At 36.9% G+C, this 19,654-nt stretch overlaps 1 protein-coding gene across 1 annotated transcript; it reads left to right on the top strand.

The window, feature by feature from the left end:
• Positions 1-1,223: 1,223 nt before the first annotated feature.
• Positions 1,224-17,154, top strand: gpr37.L (G protein-coupled receptor 37 (endothelin receptor type B-like) L homeolog). The gene is made up of 2 exons (XM_018252586.2): positions 1,224-2,913; positions 15,601-17,154. Exons 1-2 carry the CDS (start codon positions 1,918-1,920, stop codon positions 16,417-16,419), a joined length of 1,815 nt encoding a protein of 604 aa, XP_018108075.1. The 5' UTR covers positions 1,224-1,917; the 3' UTR covers positions 16,420-17,154.
• Positions 17,155-19,654: the final 2,500 nt, after the last annotated feature.

The following is a 19,654-nucleotide window of genomic DNA, read 5'->3' as shown; positions in this document are numbered from 1 at the left end:
TGACGGTACCTCGTTTACGGACTTGTTGTTGTCAGCAGGGGCCCAAAAGGGCGTCGGTGAACACCGGACTCCGCAGGGTTACCCTGTGCATTGTGAGTGTATGCACCGCCAAGCAAGGTTCCCGATAACGAGATTGTTACAGTGCATGCATTAATGAATGCATACACAGGCAGACCTTACATTGATGGAAAATCCACACTGTATTGAGCACTAAAATGGTTAATCTGTCTGCTACTGGAGTCAGGAGTAGATAAGTTCCAAAAGCAAGTCTAACCACTCATCAAGTTACTATGGGAACCGGCAATGCAGTCTCTTCATTGGCACTTGGGCAGGAGCGGGTGTGTTTACAAAGGTCAATGATGATGCAGTCGCTTGTGGTGACAGTTAACAGCCACAGCAAATTTGTAAGGGAAGGAGGCGAGTGATTTAACCATGGAAACAGAATGCTGCAGATGGACTTTTAACCTTTGAGTGGCAGGTCTTTAAAGGCTTCAAAGAGGCTGATTAAATATTATGTTTCTTTGTGGGGGGGTTAAATGTCCATTAACCATTTATGTGCCCACTACAATGTGGGAAAAGGTGAAACAGAGCAGCACGTACACAGTACACATTAGAAGATATGGAGGAGGACTGACACTTTACAATGCAGTTGCAATAGGGGAGGTCTGAAGAAGGAAGGACACAGGGGGAGGCAAGGAGGTGGGCTGACACCTGACTAAGTGAGGAGGGAAGGAAGACTGAGGTAGCAGATGGCAGAGGGAGGATATAAATAGAGATATAGGAGTTCTGACAGGAGGGTAGGCACATGCTACATAGTGATTTAGGGTCAGGATTTTTAAAATGGCCACAGTAACCATGATAAGTGCAGCACAAGGTATGCTGATACCTACTGCCATGGCAAAGAACAAGGCAACTAACTGCTCCTCTCCACAACACTGTCAATATCCTGAGTCTCTGCTTATTCCTGCACCCCTCCCTTCTAGCCTTTGTTATAGGACTGAGGAAACCTGCTACAGCTCAGCCCTGGAATCAGAAAAACCACCTCACATACAGGATTAAAATATACTGGAAAAAACAATGAGCTATTTTGCCTGCCAGTACCCATGCCTTCCCCCGTTATTAATACAATAATGAGACTGCAAGGTGTGCAAATTGCCTTTAGCAACATGAGCTTGAGGGAGGAGCTGTCTCGCCCCAGCCACACACACAGCCACACACACACAGCCACACACACAGGCACAGACTAGAAGAAGAGTGTTTTACTGACAGCAGGCGGGGCTCTTTTCTGTGTGCACTGACAGCAGCTCGGCAGGGACTAACAGACCGCACTGCCAAGGTGCCTCTTTCCCTGCACCTTATCAAGCCGCACACCTTTCCTGGTGTTTTCTCCTGAATCGCTGAACAAAGGGCAGGTCTACGGGCAGCATCCTCTCTCTCTCTGTCTCTCTCTCTGCACATGCACCCCTTTAACCTGATGACATTTTTGCAACCTGTTTACTACCAGACAAGGAGGGATTATTTCCATTGAGGATTATCAAGAAACTGAGGGAAATGGGTTTTGGGTTTTTTCCCAGGGAAACAGATGTGTTTGCCTATAGGAGATACTAAAAAAATCTAAGACCAAACATTTTTTTTCCAGAGACGCTGGCACAAGAAGGGTGGAGCCCTGGCATTTCTGTGGATACATACCTGTGAGAACCTTAACTTTATATTATTGTGTGCCTCTGTATTAAAGATAGAATGCAGTACTAGTGTTGCAGTTCTGTTGTATTCCTTTGCTGCCAATGTAATTCAATAACCCCAAGCATCGTTTCACATATATCAGTGAGCCTACCTGCCTGCTGCACTGCTGTCAGATGAAATATGTAGAATAACCCCATAGATTCTTTATTTGGTGACTGAAGCTCTGTTTCAATCATGCAATATCCTTTCTCCACCTCATTTTCCTTGTTTTCAGTCTGGACTTTAATAGTGAGTGCTGTGAAGCTACAAGATGGTTTGATGAATCCAGAGCATGGCAATATCGTGGGCACACGTTGGTGTCATGGTCTTCATTCAGCCGCTGGCAAAGTTTACACAAACAAGAACTCCAAATACACTGTTCATAGGAACTTTTCAAATGAAATGACCTTAAGAAAACTTATCTGCCATATTAGGCTACCTGGGAAAGACATTAATCCCACAGGACCTTTAGATCTGGTATTAAATGCAGAGAAAAAAAGAGACTCATTAGCAGCACTGAATATGCAATCTAAAACAATTCTGCAGGAGCATGGAAAGGTGAGAAACTTGGCTGTGGAAACCAGATCTGATAGGCAGAAGGTTGCACAGGAAAATGTGTATAATATTACACCAAACATTCATGTTCGCAGAAAGAGAAGGGGAACGATTGAACTTCAGTTGAGAGAAAACAACCAGAGCACAAACATAACCTCAAATATAAACAATTTTTCAACCGATTTCAATGAAACTCAGCTAAGTGAGAGAACTGCAATTTGGACTGATCCACAAGCGTTGCCTTTAAATGCCTCTGTCCCTTTTCTAACCAATGATCTTAAAGTATTTTCCGATAACATGGACATTAATCAAGCTTTGGTACCAAAAAATACCTCAAGTAAAAAATTGCATATAAAGAATCCCTTTTACCCACTAACAGAAGATTCATATGGTGCCTATGCTGTCATGTGCTTGTCTGTCATTATCTTTGTCATAGGTATTATGGGCAACATGGCTGTTATGTGTATAGTTTATCACAACTACTATATGAGGAGCATATCCAACTCACTTTTGGCAAACTTGGCATTTTGGGATTTTCTGATTATTTTCTTTTGCTTACCATTGGTAATATTTCATGAACTTACCAAGAAGTGGCTCCTGGAGGACTTTTCTTGCAAAATCATACCATACATTGAGGTAATACTTCTAAATATTCATTGATATGTTTGCTACATTTTTAGCTCATTTTGTAGTGATGTTGTTTTACTTTAAGCTATATTTATAAACTTTTTAGCTGCTTCTAATTGAAGGTGATGTTTAACTTAAAATTTGCTTTTAAATGAATGCAGAAAACTATGTTCTAAGGCAATTTTCAGCTGAATATTTAAATTGCATCCTATTGTTAGGTTGCAATTGAACTCTACCAACCTGGAAGTGTGTTGAATGGCAGACTGTAAGATAAGCAAGATTTTGCCTTAACATAAATATGAATCTGCTTTCTGGTTGCAAGAAAAAGCTGATCCATTTTACATTTCAGAGACAGTCAGCATAGAAAGGGAAAATACTAAAATACAACCAAAAAATAAACTACAGGCACTCCAAATGGAATTCACCTGTACATATCAATACCTGCATCATACTGAAAGAGCACCTCCTGTTAATGGTTTTATGTGGAATGATAACATGAAAGTTTGACTGTGGTTTTGTTGTTGGTTGTTGGGAGCCTTATGTGTGTATTTTGTGAATTACAGCATGAAGCTGAATGCAACATATCACAAAATAAAAACCCACAGGCATGACCATCTGAATTAACATCCCACTCAGTCATTTGCATAGAGGTCCCCATCATGTGTTCTGCATCCATTAACATTACTGATTAAATAATGCTGAAACTTGGATATGTTGTGTTAAAACCCCAGAAGTGCATTATGTGTGTAATGTTTAGAGTGGAAATCTAAGGACTTATTAATTCTGGTAGCACAACAGGGGATAGTTGGAAACTTCTATCTGGAACAAACAATTTCTGCAGAGGATCTGGATGTTTATGCATATTTGTTCCTTATTTAAGACTGACCTAGCTTTAATTCAGATGTAGCCTCTTGGCACATCATTTTGTTGCTGTGCCAAACAAGCTTATAGCCAACTGGCTCCACAGTCACCACGATCCCCAAGCACTCGATTATATAACAAAAGAACAGATTGGACCTGAGAGACAGTTCTGCTTATCTGATTTAATCAAACAGCACCCAAAGGCATAAAGATAAGATAAGATTAGATGAGATTCTTTATTTGTCACATGCATAGTTATACAGGTACAACATGCAGTGAAATGCATCCTGATCCACTTTTTTAGACTGTGCAAAATTAAATATACTAGTTAAATACTACAACTAAATACAAAAGGAACCATATTCCACGAGGTGAGGGGGTTGTAGCTGGGTTGTAGCTTTGTGTTTGTACAATAAAGTATAGTTTATATGTTTAGTTGATTTTATTACTGTTTGGAAATAATTCATATTACAGTTCCTGACATACTGTGCCTTGCAAGGTCTCATTTAGTATCAGAGTAGAAAAATATTTAGCCTTTACATTGCTTTCAGTTCCTTTGCGATAAATCTGCTGAGAAAATGTGATGCTGATAATACACAGTTTAAATTTGAATTTCTTAATTTTATTTTATTGAGGAATTACTTTCCAACGGCTTGTTCAGTTCAAGTGTTTTGTAAAATACAAGTGAATATAGTGGAAATGGGATTCTTTATTTTAATTCATTTCTTTATCTGCATTCAAGTTTTTACAGCGCCTTCCACTCGAAAAGTGGACATTTTTTTTGCACTTTGCACAGTGCAATCTGGTGATGTTGCATTACTGTGGAGTGCAGAGACCTGCCACTCACCCCTAGCATACAGCTCTGGCTAATGAAGGGCAGGAGGGGGAGGCATGTAGAGCGCACCCCTCAGTGCTCTAGTACTTGCACCCCTGGGAATAGTTAATTACCCCATACATATACACTGCACCTTAATTAAATATTAATTATACTTTAATTAATTACAATTAATTAATTGAATTAAACATTCTGCACTACTGACTGACTCCTGAAACAGTATAGCAGAAGCAGCTGATTAAGAGAATTGACTGAAACTGACCTCTATGCTATTGTTTCAAGAGTCAGAACCAGAGTACAGGAAGAGATGAACACACTTTTTCAATAGCAATTACTTTTACAAGTAACTCTAAAAAAAATGTAAAATTGTAATGAATGTATGTTGGAATGTTGCTTGGGATCCACTGACCTTTGCCAAACTTATTCCTGTGGACAAAACATATGCTTGTATTTGACAACATTCATAAGTAAACATATTGAGAATTTTGTGATGCTTACCTAATGATTAACATCATGTCCTGATCCACCCTATTCCTATCCGCCCCTCAGTTTTGTTTAGTTGTGCTGTGCCAAAAGTAATGTTAGACAAAGCAATTTAAACAAAAGTCTTTAAACTTACAGTATATGGTTTCTTGTTACATCAGGTACAAAACAGTATTTACAATCTGCTGATTGGTGTCCATGAGTTACTAAAGTGGAACTTATTGTGAACACATGAACCTCTATTTAAGGAGAATAGAGCTATCAATACCCTGGTAGTTATATAAAGTATCTGCTTCCCCTATTGTAAAATGTAAGGATCTTATAAACCACCAAGAAGCTGTGACTAAATAAAGGCAAGAAGTCAAAGGTCAAGTTTACAGGTCAAGGAACAATGAGGTGAATTATAGCCTCATATTTACAACAGGGGATATGTTATTTTTTATAATAGATGAGTTTCAGTGAATCATGTGACACAAAGTGCATCACCGAGCACCAATTATAACTGTTGACATTATTAAATTGTTTATTTACAGGGATAGTCATAGCTCCCATGTATTATAAAAAATAGATTAACGCCTAACATTTCCAAACATAAATATCAGGCCTTTGTAGGCCACAATCCATCTGCGACCCCTTTTTTGGTCCAAAGACTCGCTGAGACTCTAAATGGACAAATGTAGGCTATACATGTGTACAGAATGTGCTGATCATTTTGTAAACTGTCCTTTGAGAAGGGAAATCTAGAAAAAAAACATGTTCCTTAACTTATTACTGTATTTTTTATATTAATACAGTTTAAACCCATTTGAAATTTCTGTTGGTCTTTAGATAGAGCCTTTCTATAAAATACAGCTTTTGTGATTATTTCACATCAGCCAAGCACTTTGGTGTGACATGAGTGGTGTATTTGCAAGGAGAGCCTAAGGCAGAACACACAAGTAAAGCCCTGCCTCAAAGGGCTAGGAATTCAATTACTTCTTCATCCACTTGCAGATTTCTCAGCACAAATGTTGACTGACAGGTAAAGGGGTTTTAGAGCCATCCGCTGTTTGGTGACTAGAGTCAAGGCAGTTCATTCTCTAAACAATGTATGCAGTAGTGGATCAGTTAAAAAAAATCATGTAAAAAAATTATTTTGATGACACACTTTAGCTCTTGTTTGGTGATTACCTACAACCTGTGGACTGGAGTTTAGTTGCAAGACCATCTGTTACGTCAGCCACTTTGGCTTTCTTTAATGGACATTGTCTATTATTATAATTATTTTATACACGCATAGTCAACACAAACCATTTATCTTTTTTCATGTTCATTCTCTGTCTGTTATGATTTCTGTGCCAGGACATGTTATATATACATAATGTCTGGTCTATATGGCTGACTGAATGCACCATTATAGGAAAATAAATAGTGTTCCACATAAATGATAATTTACTAAATAAATACTTTTTGTCCTTAGTTAATTCATTCAGCACACAAAACGCTAAAAGAAAAACAGTGGTAAAACACCTTACACATCTTTCATATGCCTCGAATTAATATATTTGTTGCCCGTATTATTGACATACAAGGTGCAGTGCTCTAGGGCATAAGGTAACAATGCATTTTGCACCTGTCATTGAACAGGAGGGCCTGAAGAAAAACATCCATGCTGTGTCAGTAACTTGCCTGACAAGTTTTTAACATTGTATTTAAAGGAGAAGGAAAGGCTTGGTGCACTTGGGGGTGCCAAATGTTAGGCACCCCCAAGTGATTGTATTGACATATTACCTGAAACCCCGGGGCCGGTGCTCCTATCAGTGAGCACCACGGAGCGGTCTTCATCCATCTTCTTCTTTCTTCAAATTTCGCGGGGCAAACGCATGCGCAGTTGAACGAAATAGGCTACTTTTTAGTTAAAATTCAGCTTTTCGTTCCACTGCACATGCGCATCCGCGTGAAGAAGGAGGAGGAAGACGGAAGAAGATTGCTTTGTGGTGCTCACTGTATAACCCCAGGCCGGGGAAGTTTTCTGCTGAAAGGGCACCAGCCCCGGGTTTCAGGTAAGTCAATACAATCATTTGGGGGTGCCTAACATTTGGCACGCCCAAGTGCACCAAGCCTTTCCTTTTCCTTTAAAGGAATTTGGAGGCACTCAAAATAGGAGGTCTGGATTCATCCTGAGTAACAAGATTTCACTTTGTGGTCCAAATCCTGTGAGTATGCTCCTCTCCCATTCATCCTGTCACTATGAATAAATATTTGTATATGATGCTTCTTATGCGTGGCATAGCAAATGTATTTCTGAAAGGGATTCAGACAAATGCTCTCTGTTTTAGTGTGTTTTGGCAAAGAACAATGGACCTTGTTTTTCAACTGGTGGGAAAGTACATGAGTCATGTAACACCATCAATCTTTTGTTTGACTCTTTTTGTCTTGATCGTTTAGAAGATGCTTTCTTTAGAGTTCCTTGTTCCTATGCTGCAGCCTTGGATGTCAGAAACTGGCACATAGTAACAATTACTGGATGTGCAAATAGATTTTTTTTATATAAAGTGAAAAGTAGCTGATCATAATGTAACATTTTTTTTTTGAATATGTATTTTTAATTTTTTATCTGGGAAAAAGCTGCAGTTATATAAGTAGCTGTATCCATAATTTGTGAATTTGATATTTATTATAAAATAATGTTAATGAAAGATGTGAAGCTCTATATGTATATACTATTTGTTTTGAGGCTAAACACCTCTAGACCCAGATCAGGACATAGAGAATAACATAGATCATGTTCTCAATTGCAATAACTGAGCCACAGCCTGCAGAACACAGAGCTTTCAAAGGGGGCACAGCATTATATGTGACTTCCCTGTGGCACAATTTGGGTGACACCTCCAACTTACGGTTTCCCAGTCTCATGTGCACCCCTCCAGGTTTTCACCTGATCCCTGGAAAGTGTTTGACTCTGTGCAGATCCCTGCTATAGGAGTTATGCTGCTATCAGACAGGGACCTGGCACTTGCATGGTTCCCTGCCCTCACAGTGTAAGAAAATGCTTTATTATTGCATCTGCTTTACACAATAGTAGCAGAATGGTTTACAATGAAATCATTAACATGTTAGCATTTGTACTTGCTAAGTTATTTACTGATGGTAAAGTGAATTTAAAGGGAAATTCTAACATAATAATTTAAAGAATGATATGATTTTACATACTGTAGTTCAGAGAAATGTTCAAATGTTTTTCAAGGCTCCCACAAGTCCCACAATGATTTGCACACTTCCGTGATTCTATTTATATTTTCTGTTCTATGTTCACTGTATAGTGCAGGGCAGTATATGGTTCCTTTTCAAGCACCTTTGTATAACTTTGATAAATAAAGTTCACAAAAGTGCACAGTAAATTTAATTGCATGTTACCACAAAAAATATTATTAGTAATAATACTGAATTATAATAATAATAAAATACTGCTCAATCATTTCAGAGGTAAACAAAGCCTAGAATGTAAACTGGAAGATCAAGCTCAATAGAGAATGGGAAAACAAGTGGAGGCTACTTATCAACAGTCTCATTTTAGTGGTTTTAGAGGTTTTTGAAACCACAACTTAACTCACTTTCTCTAAAACCATGAATGTCATGAAATTTATTAAAAGATCCAAATAAAAAATTCCTAGACAATTCCTAGTGTAAAAAATCCAAAAACCTCTAAAAGTCTGAAATGATTAAAAATGTTCTAATAAAGAACAGCTAAATTATTCTGTATTCTTTTGGTCATTTGTGACCACCCAGGATTTTCTAGATGTTCTGAACTTCTGCCTTTTCATTGCACCACACAATTAAATTATCCCAGCGAATCCCAAAATTAAGTAATTTCTGGAACCTTTGATGTAATCAAGAAGAATTGTAGGACATTAGTCATGCAAGAGAAAGTAAATACGCTTGCCAGCTGCAAACCTAATACCAGTTAATACTTTTCTTGGTTCGTTTTTCTGGGTTAGTTTTGTTTGCTAAAACAAGAAGCAAATAAATTCTCTCCTGCAATGTGCCCTGGGTTATAGCAGCAGAATCACTGTCACTCCCTGATGCGACTGTATTATACTGTCAACACTTAGTGGCAGAACTACCAGGTGTGCGAGTGTGCAATTGCTCAGGGCCCACATCCCCTCACTGCCCACTGGAGTCTCGCATGCCTGTGAATCTGGTACAAGAATTGCGCCTGGACAGGGGCCTAGATGTATGTCCTTCACCCGGGCCCCACCAGTGATAGTTACGTTACTGTATACAGTGAAGAGAGTGGAATAACTCTTAACTCTCTTTTCTCCCTTTGGAAAAGAAACTGTGTCACACACATAGAAATTTAGCATCTGTCCTCTATACTCTTACTGGCAACAGCTCAGCCTGCTCTCTCTAATAATATGCCACAGATCACATTAGTTTATATGTAAATCATTTTAAATTTCCATAGATATATACAACTATTTATTGCATAGCTTAGTTAGTTAACCTCGTCCATTAAAATTGCTCAACACATATTATTATACGTTGTATGACCTAATTATAATTCAGTTACAAATTAAATAGTATTTTTTTGTCTGTGAAAAAATCAGCAAGGCCTATTTCCAAATTCATTACCCACAATGCAGCATTTTATTCCCAGAATTCTAGTGTCATTGCTGGCACATGTTAAGTTGTGTCCACCACAATTTGTACTTGATGCACCAATTATAATGCTAATTAACAGCCATTTCAGGATATCGCATGCAAATTGTGATATGTTTTCCCTACATTTGTTTTTGAATGAGATCCTTTCCAGCATGGGGTGTTGAATGGTGTGTTATGTCCCACTCACTCACTGCAGCTATGGACATAATCCACTAAAGGAAATTTGGAACTAATAGCAGGTCCAGGTTGATAATTCGGGGTTTCCTTAATTCATCATAATTCTTTAGCAGGCGGATTGTGTGTATTGGTGATCACTACAATTTGCAAAGGAGCATGTATGGATACGGAAGTTGCTCAATTTTAAATCCACTTTAGTATTTTGTACTTGCATTTGTAAATGAGCCTTAGTTAATAACCCAATATAAATAACTCCAACCAGTACCCTTTACATGTTACGTGTTCTTCTATATTTTTCCACATGTAAAATAGATCAATAGAGCAATGTAGTAAGTTGTAGGGGGTTATTTATCAAAGTATTTTTAACATAAAAAGGTCCATTCGACTGCCGAATGGACCTTATTTATTAAGAAAACAGCCTGAAAAAATAGGGTCGGGCAAACTTCAGAGCTTTCCATGGAATCTCCGAATTGTTCGGAGTTTTGCGCAAAAACTACGATTTTTTGTAATTTATTGCGCAGAAACCACAAACTCATTGGATATCGGTACGGACATCAGCGCAGACACTGGGACCTTCCCCATTGTCTTATACAGGACCTCAAGAGCTTTTAGAGGCCGGGGTTTCCGATTCGGACTTTTAAGACCATCAGGCTTTAATAAATTCCAAAAAATGTGTAGTTTCTTTTTTTGTCCGAAAACCACAAATTATTAGAATTTCGGATATTTGTGCGAACAATGTACATGCAGAAGAGAGAACTCAGACCCTTAAATTAAAAATCATAATTAAATATAATATTGTCTGCAAACAATATCTCAGTTGTTAGGTGTTCTCAGAAAATGTATTGATCATATATACCCAAAATACTTTTAGAGAAAACATTCATTAAAGTAAAATTACCCCATGCAAAAGTATTTTATCTTTGTAAACTATATTTTGAAGCTTTGGTATGTTTGACAGCATGATAAAGGGCAATTATCGGGCATTACTGCAAAAACTCTAAAGCTGCTGTAAATCCACATTACAGTCAGTATGGATTTTCCCAAGCAGTTGCTATTCTTTCTCAACTCTATACCTTTTATTTATTTTAAAATATTGTGTAATGGGCTTCAGAAGACAGTCAGTGAGATAAATGCAAGAACATGTCCCAGACAAAAGATGGCAACTCAGTGTGAAAAAAACTTTTACACTAAACTAAAAATTATATAAAAATAAGAGAGAAAAACTAATGAGTAAAGGCCTGGTAATGTTTTATTGGATTCATATAGATTAAAATAATTGACAATGGAGGGAATTTATAGCATTAAGTAAACTTAAAATAGTCCTCCTTGTAATTGGCAAAGAACATTTTAATGGATTAACTAAATTCACATGGCAAGTTTGAACTTAAAAAAACAATCCAGCCACTAGGTATAATTGTGTTAAACATGCCCACTGACGTGCAAACATTCCATGTGAGGATAAAATAAATACACTGTAGTCAAGCAGAACAAGTCTGGATAGTCTGAGGTTTAGGAAGCCTGACCTTTCCTTGTAGTATAAGGGGGTTATTTATCAAATTTTAGAGTTTTTTTATACCATGAATAAACTCACAACTGGAATGGTTTCTAATTTAAGGAAAAACTTGAATGGAAAAAATATGAATGAGCGAGTTAGGATTGTGTTTTAGGGCGAAAAATACTCAACCATCATGAAGGCTATTAATATTTTCAAATGGTTCAAGGGGCCATTGACTCCTAACAGGTTTTAGATTGTGTATTCTTTGGATTCATGCTATTTCTGTGGAAAACACAACACAAACCTTAATAGATCTGCTTAATAAATCAGAGGTGCAACCCAACATTTGTTTTAGAAATAACAATTTGCCCTATTTTGATTGCTGTTGCCTGTTATAGAATTGAATAAAGTTATGGGATGCCTTATCCAGAATATGCACAAACTGATACTCGCAATGAGCGTCACATCCACACAGAAGATGCTGATGTTAATAACAATGTATCACACAGTGTGAGGACAATTTAACAGTGGGTGTGCAAGAACCAGAACATGCGCGTTTCGTGCCTCCATGGTGGGCACTTCTTCAGAGTTGTGTTAAGTTATTTGATACCTTTTCCTGAGACCCGTTATATGAAAGCTCCTAACTAAAGAATCCATTTTAAGCGAGTGATCTCATTAAAAAATAATTTCCTTTTTTCCCTTTAATAAAAAACACTACAGGTATGGGATCCCTTATTCTGAAAACCATTATCCAGAAAACCCTCAGAATCCATTTTAAGGACATTACTTTAACATTATTTATTTCTTCTCTGCCATAATAAAACAGTGCCTTGTACTTGATCTTAACTAAGCTGAACGAATCCATATTTAGGGGCAAATTTACTAAGCTGAATGAATCCATATTTAGGGGCAAATTTACTAAAGGGTGAAGTGACTAACGCTGGCAAAAATTTACTAACGGGTGCAGGCATAACTTCGCTAGCGTAACAGACCGATGCTGGCACTCATTTGCACTCAATTGGCAGGCGAAGTTCCGCTCTGGTGAAGGGACATACCTGCGCAAATTCACTAAGATGCAGATTTTACTGAGCGTTACCTCTTGCGCCAGACTTGCCTTCGCCACCTCAGACCAGGCAAAGTGCAATAGAGTAGATAGGACTTCCTCAAAAAATTTTCAGGGTGATAGGCTGCAAAAGAGCGTAATTTTTTTGGGGGGTAACCAGCTTCCCCCCTACATTTCCTAACATATGGCACATAAACTATACACTGGGCTCATGTGTAGGGCATTGTAATAACTCTATTTTCTTTTATTAAGCTTCGTCAGCATTCGCCACCCTGGATGCCACTTTACATGTTAGTGAATTAGCGTTGTCTGAGCGAATTTTCACCGTGCGAAGTGTTGCGATGCCTGCGAAGCTGTCGCTGGTGAATTTTCGCTGCTTAGTAAATTTGCCCCTTAATGTTTATCTATTTGCAGATTTATGTAATGTTAATCTAAATTTCATTAAGGCCCCTTATTTGAAAAACCCCAGATACCAAGCATTCTAGATAAGAGATCCTAAACCTTGTATTAGGAGCGCATCGTTTTCCGATATTGCCCGAAGTTGCCTCACGAGGAAACTTCGGGTGACTTCGGAAAACAAAGCACTCCGAGTGCCATCCCACCAGCGATTTAGATTCTAGCTGGCGGGAAGGCAGTTTGGGGAGATTAGTCACCCAAAGAAGAGGCGATTTGTCGCCAGGCGACGAATCTCCACGTGTGTCTCTGCCTTTAAAAGAAATCATAGATACCCATTTTGGGTTCCAACCCATAGGTTAATAATCTCTCATTTATAGGAACTAAGCAGAATGTTTCTCACTAAGGATATTATTATAGGAGTTTGCTGTTTGTTGAGCAACTATTGACCTGGCTATTAGAGTAAACAGTAGTGTCAAGGTAGTTGAGAATATGGTTTTAGTTCAATAAATCTTCCTGACCTGTCCAGATTACTGAGCAAGAATATTTAGGATAGGGCATCCAGTGTAACATAGGAATAGAGTGTACCTAATGTTTTTATATTTGAACATGACTTTTAATAACTGTATGTATAGGTGCTGGCACAATGCACATTATTTAAAAGAGTTAAAAAAATAAACGCTAAAAAATAAATTTATGTAAATATATTCAGAGTGGTCCTCTGAGCACATTTGCATTTTACCTTTGTGATTTATATTAAGTGGTTTCTAAGATATTTGCAGTCTAACCTCCATATGTATTAAAAGGCACTATGTTTGTCCAGGAGCAGTAACCCATAGCAACCAATAAGATGTTTTCTTTGAAACAGATGACCAGTAAATTCTACTAGTTGATTGGTTGCTATGGGTTACTGCTTCTGGGCAAACTCGTTGCCTTTTATTACATAACCCCCTTAAATTTCTAATAGCAGGCTCTCATTTCAACAACTGTCTTCAAAGGTGTCAGTGGCCCTAACGGTCTAGGCATTTATATATATATGTCCTGCATTCAGTTAATCCTAGGGTTGCTGACTCTAATTTGAGCCAAAAAAGCTTGATATTAGCAGTCTAAAAAAATCAAATATCGCAGAAACTGTTAAGAACAGAATATTATTGGAATTTGAAGAAGTGCTCAGAGAATCATTGAGTAAATTAACATCATTTCATATTTTGGCGTTAAATCCCCTTTAAATACATAATGCACTATGTGGGGTAAAATATTGGGGCATTATATATGGCCAAACGTATCCTTACAACCATGTTGAAAATGCATTTTCAACATTTTAACATTTACTCTAAACTGTCTCTGGAAGCAACATCATCACAAGAAATACACTATTTATTGGAAGCATTTTTTTAATATTATGGTTGAGCTGCCACATTCCAGAAGTATGGAATCACCATACTCAGTTTCATGTTGTGGAGGAAGTCCTGTAAAGATTTAGCCATTGGAGTAAAGAATTTTGAAAATAGGTCTAACAGACTGGTTTGGCAGATGCCTGCAGAACTGATATTTGTCTGAATGTATAAGGCTATCTGTAAAGTTTAAGGGGGAAGAATAGTAGTCAGGTGCTATTTTTGTTGTCTGGACAGATTTTCTTTTTTGACAACATTTTGGGGAAGGCCCTTTACCAGTTCAGCATGCTAGTACCCCCTTACTCAAAGCAAGGTCTGTACAGAGTTGGTTTGCTGAGATGGAAGTGGAAGAATTTGACCTTATACTTTATATAACTGTAATGCACAAAGTGTCAAACATGGAAATGCCCAAATCCAGCTGGTAAACTCAAAGCATGTCCGTGATTACAATGACAATTTTATTTGCCACAATTAAGAGCTGACACATCTTTCCTTAAAATTATGTTTCAATATCATTGAAATAATACACAATCTGATTAATCGAAGATTTGCCTGTGTGTGTGTGTGAGATCTGTCCATATTTTCAGACGAGACTAGGGTAGCAGGTCATGTTAGATCAGGAAGCAGGTGTGGGATTTCAGGTGCAGGTAGGCTGTTTGGATGCAGGTCTGTCCAATTAGTCCCATGTAGATCTCTATTGTAGGTATGGTTTTAAAGGGTACCTAATTATTCATTAAACTGTATCCTTTTTCATACCACTTTAAATTATTTAAAGAGATGTAAACCTAAAAAAAATAGTGTTCCTAATGCATAGAAATGTATTTTCTTTTTTATTTCAAGGAAGCAATTTGTAACAAATGCATTACAGATTTTAACTGATTTTAACATTGTTTCTAAATATAATAGCTATTAACAGTAGTATAAGTCACTTGATATTCTCTGCACTCCCGGCTCTATATCTGTTGGAACAATTATGATTTGTTGATATTGCTATAGCACCATAATCTCCCACAACACTTTACAGGGTAAGGGAATACAGATACGGGACTTACCATACCACACCTATGCAAACAATAAAGTTTCCCAGAAGGAGAAGTTATAGTGTACACCACTAATTATTGCTTAAAAGACAGAATTGGGCACCATGGCAAGTAAGGGAGGGAAGGGATGGACAAGATATTACAATTAATTTCAGGTAAATTGTTAATAATGCCTTGGAACTACTTGGTGATTTATTAGCTACACTAGTGAAACACTGGTATAGAAGAATAGGTGATGAAGAACATTTGTGATTTTGAAGTCTGCAGAAATAACTTAATAGTCTACTAAAATGATTATATATTTTTCCTAACAGATAGCTTCCCTTGGAGTGACCACCTTTACATTGTGTGCCCTGTGCATTGACCGATTCCGTGCCGCCACTAATGTACAGATGTATTACGAGATGATTGAAAACTGCACTTCAACAACTGCCAAGCTGGCTGTGATATGGGTGGGCGCACTAGTCCTGGCACTGCCTGAAGTTGTCCTTCGACAGTTATCCGTAGAGGACACAGGAATGAATGGCAGGTTTTTTCGTGAGCGATGTATTGTGAAAATATCCACTGAACTTCCTGATACAATTTATGTGTTGGCTCTTACATATGATGGTGCAAGATTGTGGTGGTATTTTGGTTGCTATTTTTGTTTGCCTACTCTTTTTACAATAACCTGCTCATTGGTCACAGCAAGAAAAATAAAGCGAGCAGAGAAAGCTTGCACAAGAGGGAATAAACGTCAGATTCAGCTTGAAAGTCAAATGAACTGTACTGTTGTAGCCCTAACCATTTTGTATGGATTTTGTGTAATCCCTGAAAATATCTGCAATATCGTAGCAGCTTATATGTCCAATGGAGTGTCAAGGCAAACTCTGGATCTTCTTCATCTCATTAGCCAATTTCTTTTGTTCTTCAAATCGTGTGTAACCCCTGTGCTCCTTTTTTGCCTCTGCAAGCCTTTCAGTCGAGCCTTCATGGAGTGCTGCTGTTGCTGCTGTGATGAATGCATTCAAAAGTCCTCAACTGCAACCAGTGACGATAATGATAACGAATACACTACAGAACTGGAACTTTCCCCATTTAGTACAATACGCCGTGAAATTTCCACATTTGCATCAGTAGGAACCCATTGTTGAAAATATCCGTTCTCAATGTACTTGTACAAAAGTCCGTGGTACACATTTGAAATGTTTTTAGTGTTAACTTTTTTAAAGAAACACTGTACAACAAATGTTTTAGACATTTTTTTAATCACAGTAGATTTTAGAACTTCTAACAGGGTATGTTTAGAAAGAAAAAAAGAAAGAAAAACACCAAACTTGTTTTCTGCACCTTAATTGGCTTGTTGCTAGCTATTTGATAATCACAAATGTAAACTTTTGGAGAGATTATATTAAAAAGTAGGTAAAATTATATACAAAGTAGTTGCACTGAACTTTGATATTGGTTCTAACATTCCAAAATAGCATTTAAATAAATTCTTTTTGGTCACTATTTTTTTTAACATTTGCTGTTCAATATTTTTTTATCGAGCTAAATGAACGCCAACTTTTTTTTATGACCCCAAATTGTGTTCCTAAATCATTTACGGATTTACCGTAATTCATAGAAATGGACATTATTTTGTTAAGCAATAAATAATAATTTTGTTAAGCATTAATAAAGTAATGAATATGTTACAAATCAGATGATGGGACCACAGTCAGGGCGGAATTTAAACAATTAGAAAGAGATTAGTTGAACATATCACTGAGACTATTTTAACTATAGTACACTTTATAAATAATGTGACCATTCTACATTTCTTTATCAAACAGATATGGTGTACTTTCTGCACTTCAATTCACTTTTAATAAAACTTTTTAAAAATAGTATATCATTATTTCATTATGGGGGTGGACTGGGTGTTCCATAAGCTTGCCAAGCAAGCTTGTTTACATGAAACCAATCAATGATTTTGTCTTAACATTCAGATGAGAATAGCTTTATATTAGGATAAAGACATGTGCAAGTAAATATTTGTGTTACTTGATTTTAAGTGCATTTAGCTTTAAATACCGGAATGTTAAACTGGAGTATCAAAACCGTGACGTTAAATATGGTTCTGTAAATTGAAATATACTTTCTCCAGGGCCACTGAGCAGTATACAGCATTAGGGTGGAAGGATTTAAGTCAAGGTCCTGACTGCATTCAATGGACAATTTGGCTCTATCACTTTCTGGAAGCTAGGACTTCCAGGAAGTATTTCTGGAGGATTTCGATCAATATTTGTTTTTATCAAGGAAAAATATATATTTTCAAGGTATGCCCAGAGTAAAGTTACTGAATTCCTTAATCAGACTGAGATTTTACTTTATAGTTACATTAAAAATGGTATTTTAGTAAATTCAGTTCCAGAGTTACCAAGATTAGGCCGAGGAAACTATTATAGTAGTTTTGCATAATTATTTCTCATAGCCACAACACCTTTAATGTAATATAAATAAAAATGGTAGTGTAAATATAAAATATTATCAAAATCTTAATCCTTGGATATATGATTAATTGTAGGTTACAGTGTCATCTTTTCCTCCTCGTATAACAACGAGTAGGTTGTTTTCCATTTGCATTCTTTGCAATTGTTAGTTTTGTTTAATGATTTATAAATCACATTCACATATACAACCAATTATTTGAATATCCAAACCTGTGACTGGTCTACAGAGCTGCATAGATATGTAGCGCTATATAAATAAAAATATACATATAATTGTGACATATTAGGCCACGTTCCAACGAAAAGAAAGTTGCTGTGAAGCATTTGTGATTGACATAAATAGGGTTTGTGAATTGGGCATAGCAAGGGTAAAAAATAGCAATAAGGGAGGAGAGAGAAGAAAACAAATTTAGAAAAATGATTGTTTTATTTAAAGAGGACAATAAAATAAGAAAATATTGATTATTCCTATTGATTGGCACATTTAATAACAAAAGGATCTGATGAATTCACTTTAATGTTGAAGTAGACTTGGTTTAGCCACATCAATGGCTTTTACACAGCTTGCCTGTGAATAACAGATGGAATATAGTTTAACATAGAGTTTATAAGGTACAGTGGGGCTCATTTATGAACACTTGGCAAATTTGCCCATGGGCAGTTACCTTTGGCAACCAATCAATTTTTAGCTTTTTAAAGCCAGCTGCAAGTAGAACAATGAATGCAGCAATCAGATTGGTTGCTATGGGTTACTGCCCATGGGCAAATTTGCCCAGTGTTGATAAATTACCCCCAGTATGTTAATTTTAGTGGCAAGCTGAAAAAATATACTGGTTGAATTTAAAAAAAGTTCCATTGAATTTGAAGTTGATATACTTTACTTTTATCCTCCACATATACAGTAAAATATTTCTATTCTCTTTTAAAAGTTTGGTTTATAGAAATAAGTTACTATTTATGAAAAGGAGGCAGGATAACAGATAAGCTGTACAATGCAATGGTTTTATTACATAGTTCTGATAAGCAGAATTCAAGTGTCATTTCTCTCTCTTTTTTTGTGGCTATAGGGGAAACTCTTTCTTCTATAAAAAAAAAAGACTGTTACTGGCAATATTAATTGTATCTGCAGTTGTTGTTACGACAGGTAGGGTTTATAAATATGGAGGAATGTTAGTATTTGGTAAGATTGGGGTGTATTGGTTGTATTTTCTGGTAGTTTTCAGCTAGCAGAGCAACACCTGAACCAAGGTGGTCTCTGTCAACATAGTCAATGACAGGCAACACTGCTGGATTTGGGAACATCTCCACTGGCACTGTCTGTGTAACCAAGTTAAATTGTTGCATTAAAGGAGGGTAGAGCATTATAGTAAATAATCCTTTGCCCCGAGGGATGTATTCCAGGTGTCACTTGTCAGACAAATATTTTAGCCATATCATGCATTTTAATTGTGTAGTTTTAAAAATATAGGAGCTGCAGGGCTGACAAGCATTTGGTCTAGAGGCATAGCACATGGTTATAAACGATGTTGAACATATTTATATATAATACACAAAAGCCATGAATATCCTGTAAATTATATCCTTATAAACGGTGAGTAGTGATGTCATCAGTTATAAACGGTGAGTAGTGATGTCATTTCTGTCACATGACTCACTAAAATTTGTGTATTATAATAAATAAAGTACCCCCAGTTGTAAAATATGAGGATATTAGAAGTTACCTCGGAGTTCCATCACCTGTATAAAAACACTCGGCCTTCGGCCTCGTGTTTTTATATGGTCATGAAACTCCTCGGTAACTAATAATATCCTTATATTTTACAAGAGGGGGTACTTTATTCACTATATATATCAGTTATATGATGCTTTTAGTAATTGTTCAGTCTAATCTGCA

This window comes from Xenopus laevis, chromosome 3L (assembly GCF_017654675.1).
Source record: "Xenopus laevis strain J_2021 chromosome 3L, Xenopus_laevis_v10.1, whole genome shotgun sequence".
In the NCBI taxonomy this organism is placed as follows: domain Eukaryota; kingdom Metazoa; phylum Chordata; class Amphibia; order Anura; family Pipidae; genus Xenopus; species Xenopus laevis.
The sequence above is the reverse complement of the archived record's forward strand: the minus strand, read 5'-3'. Positions and strand labels throughout refer to the sequence as shown.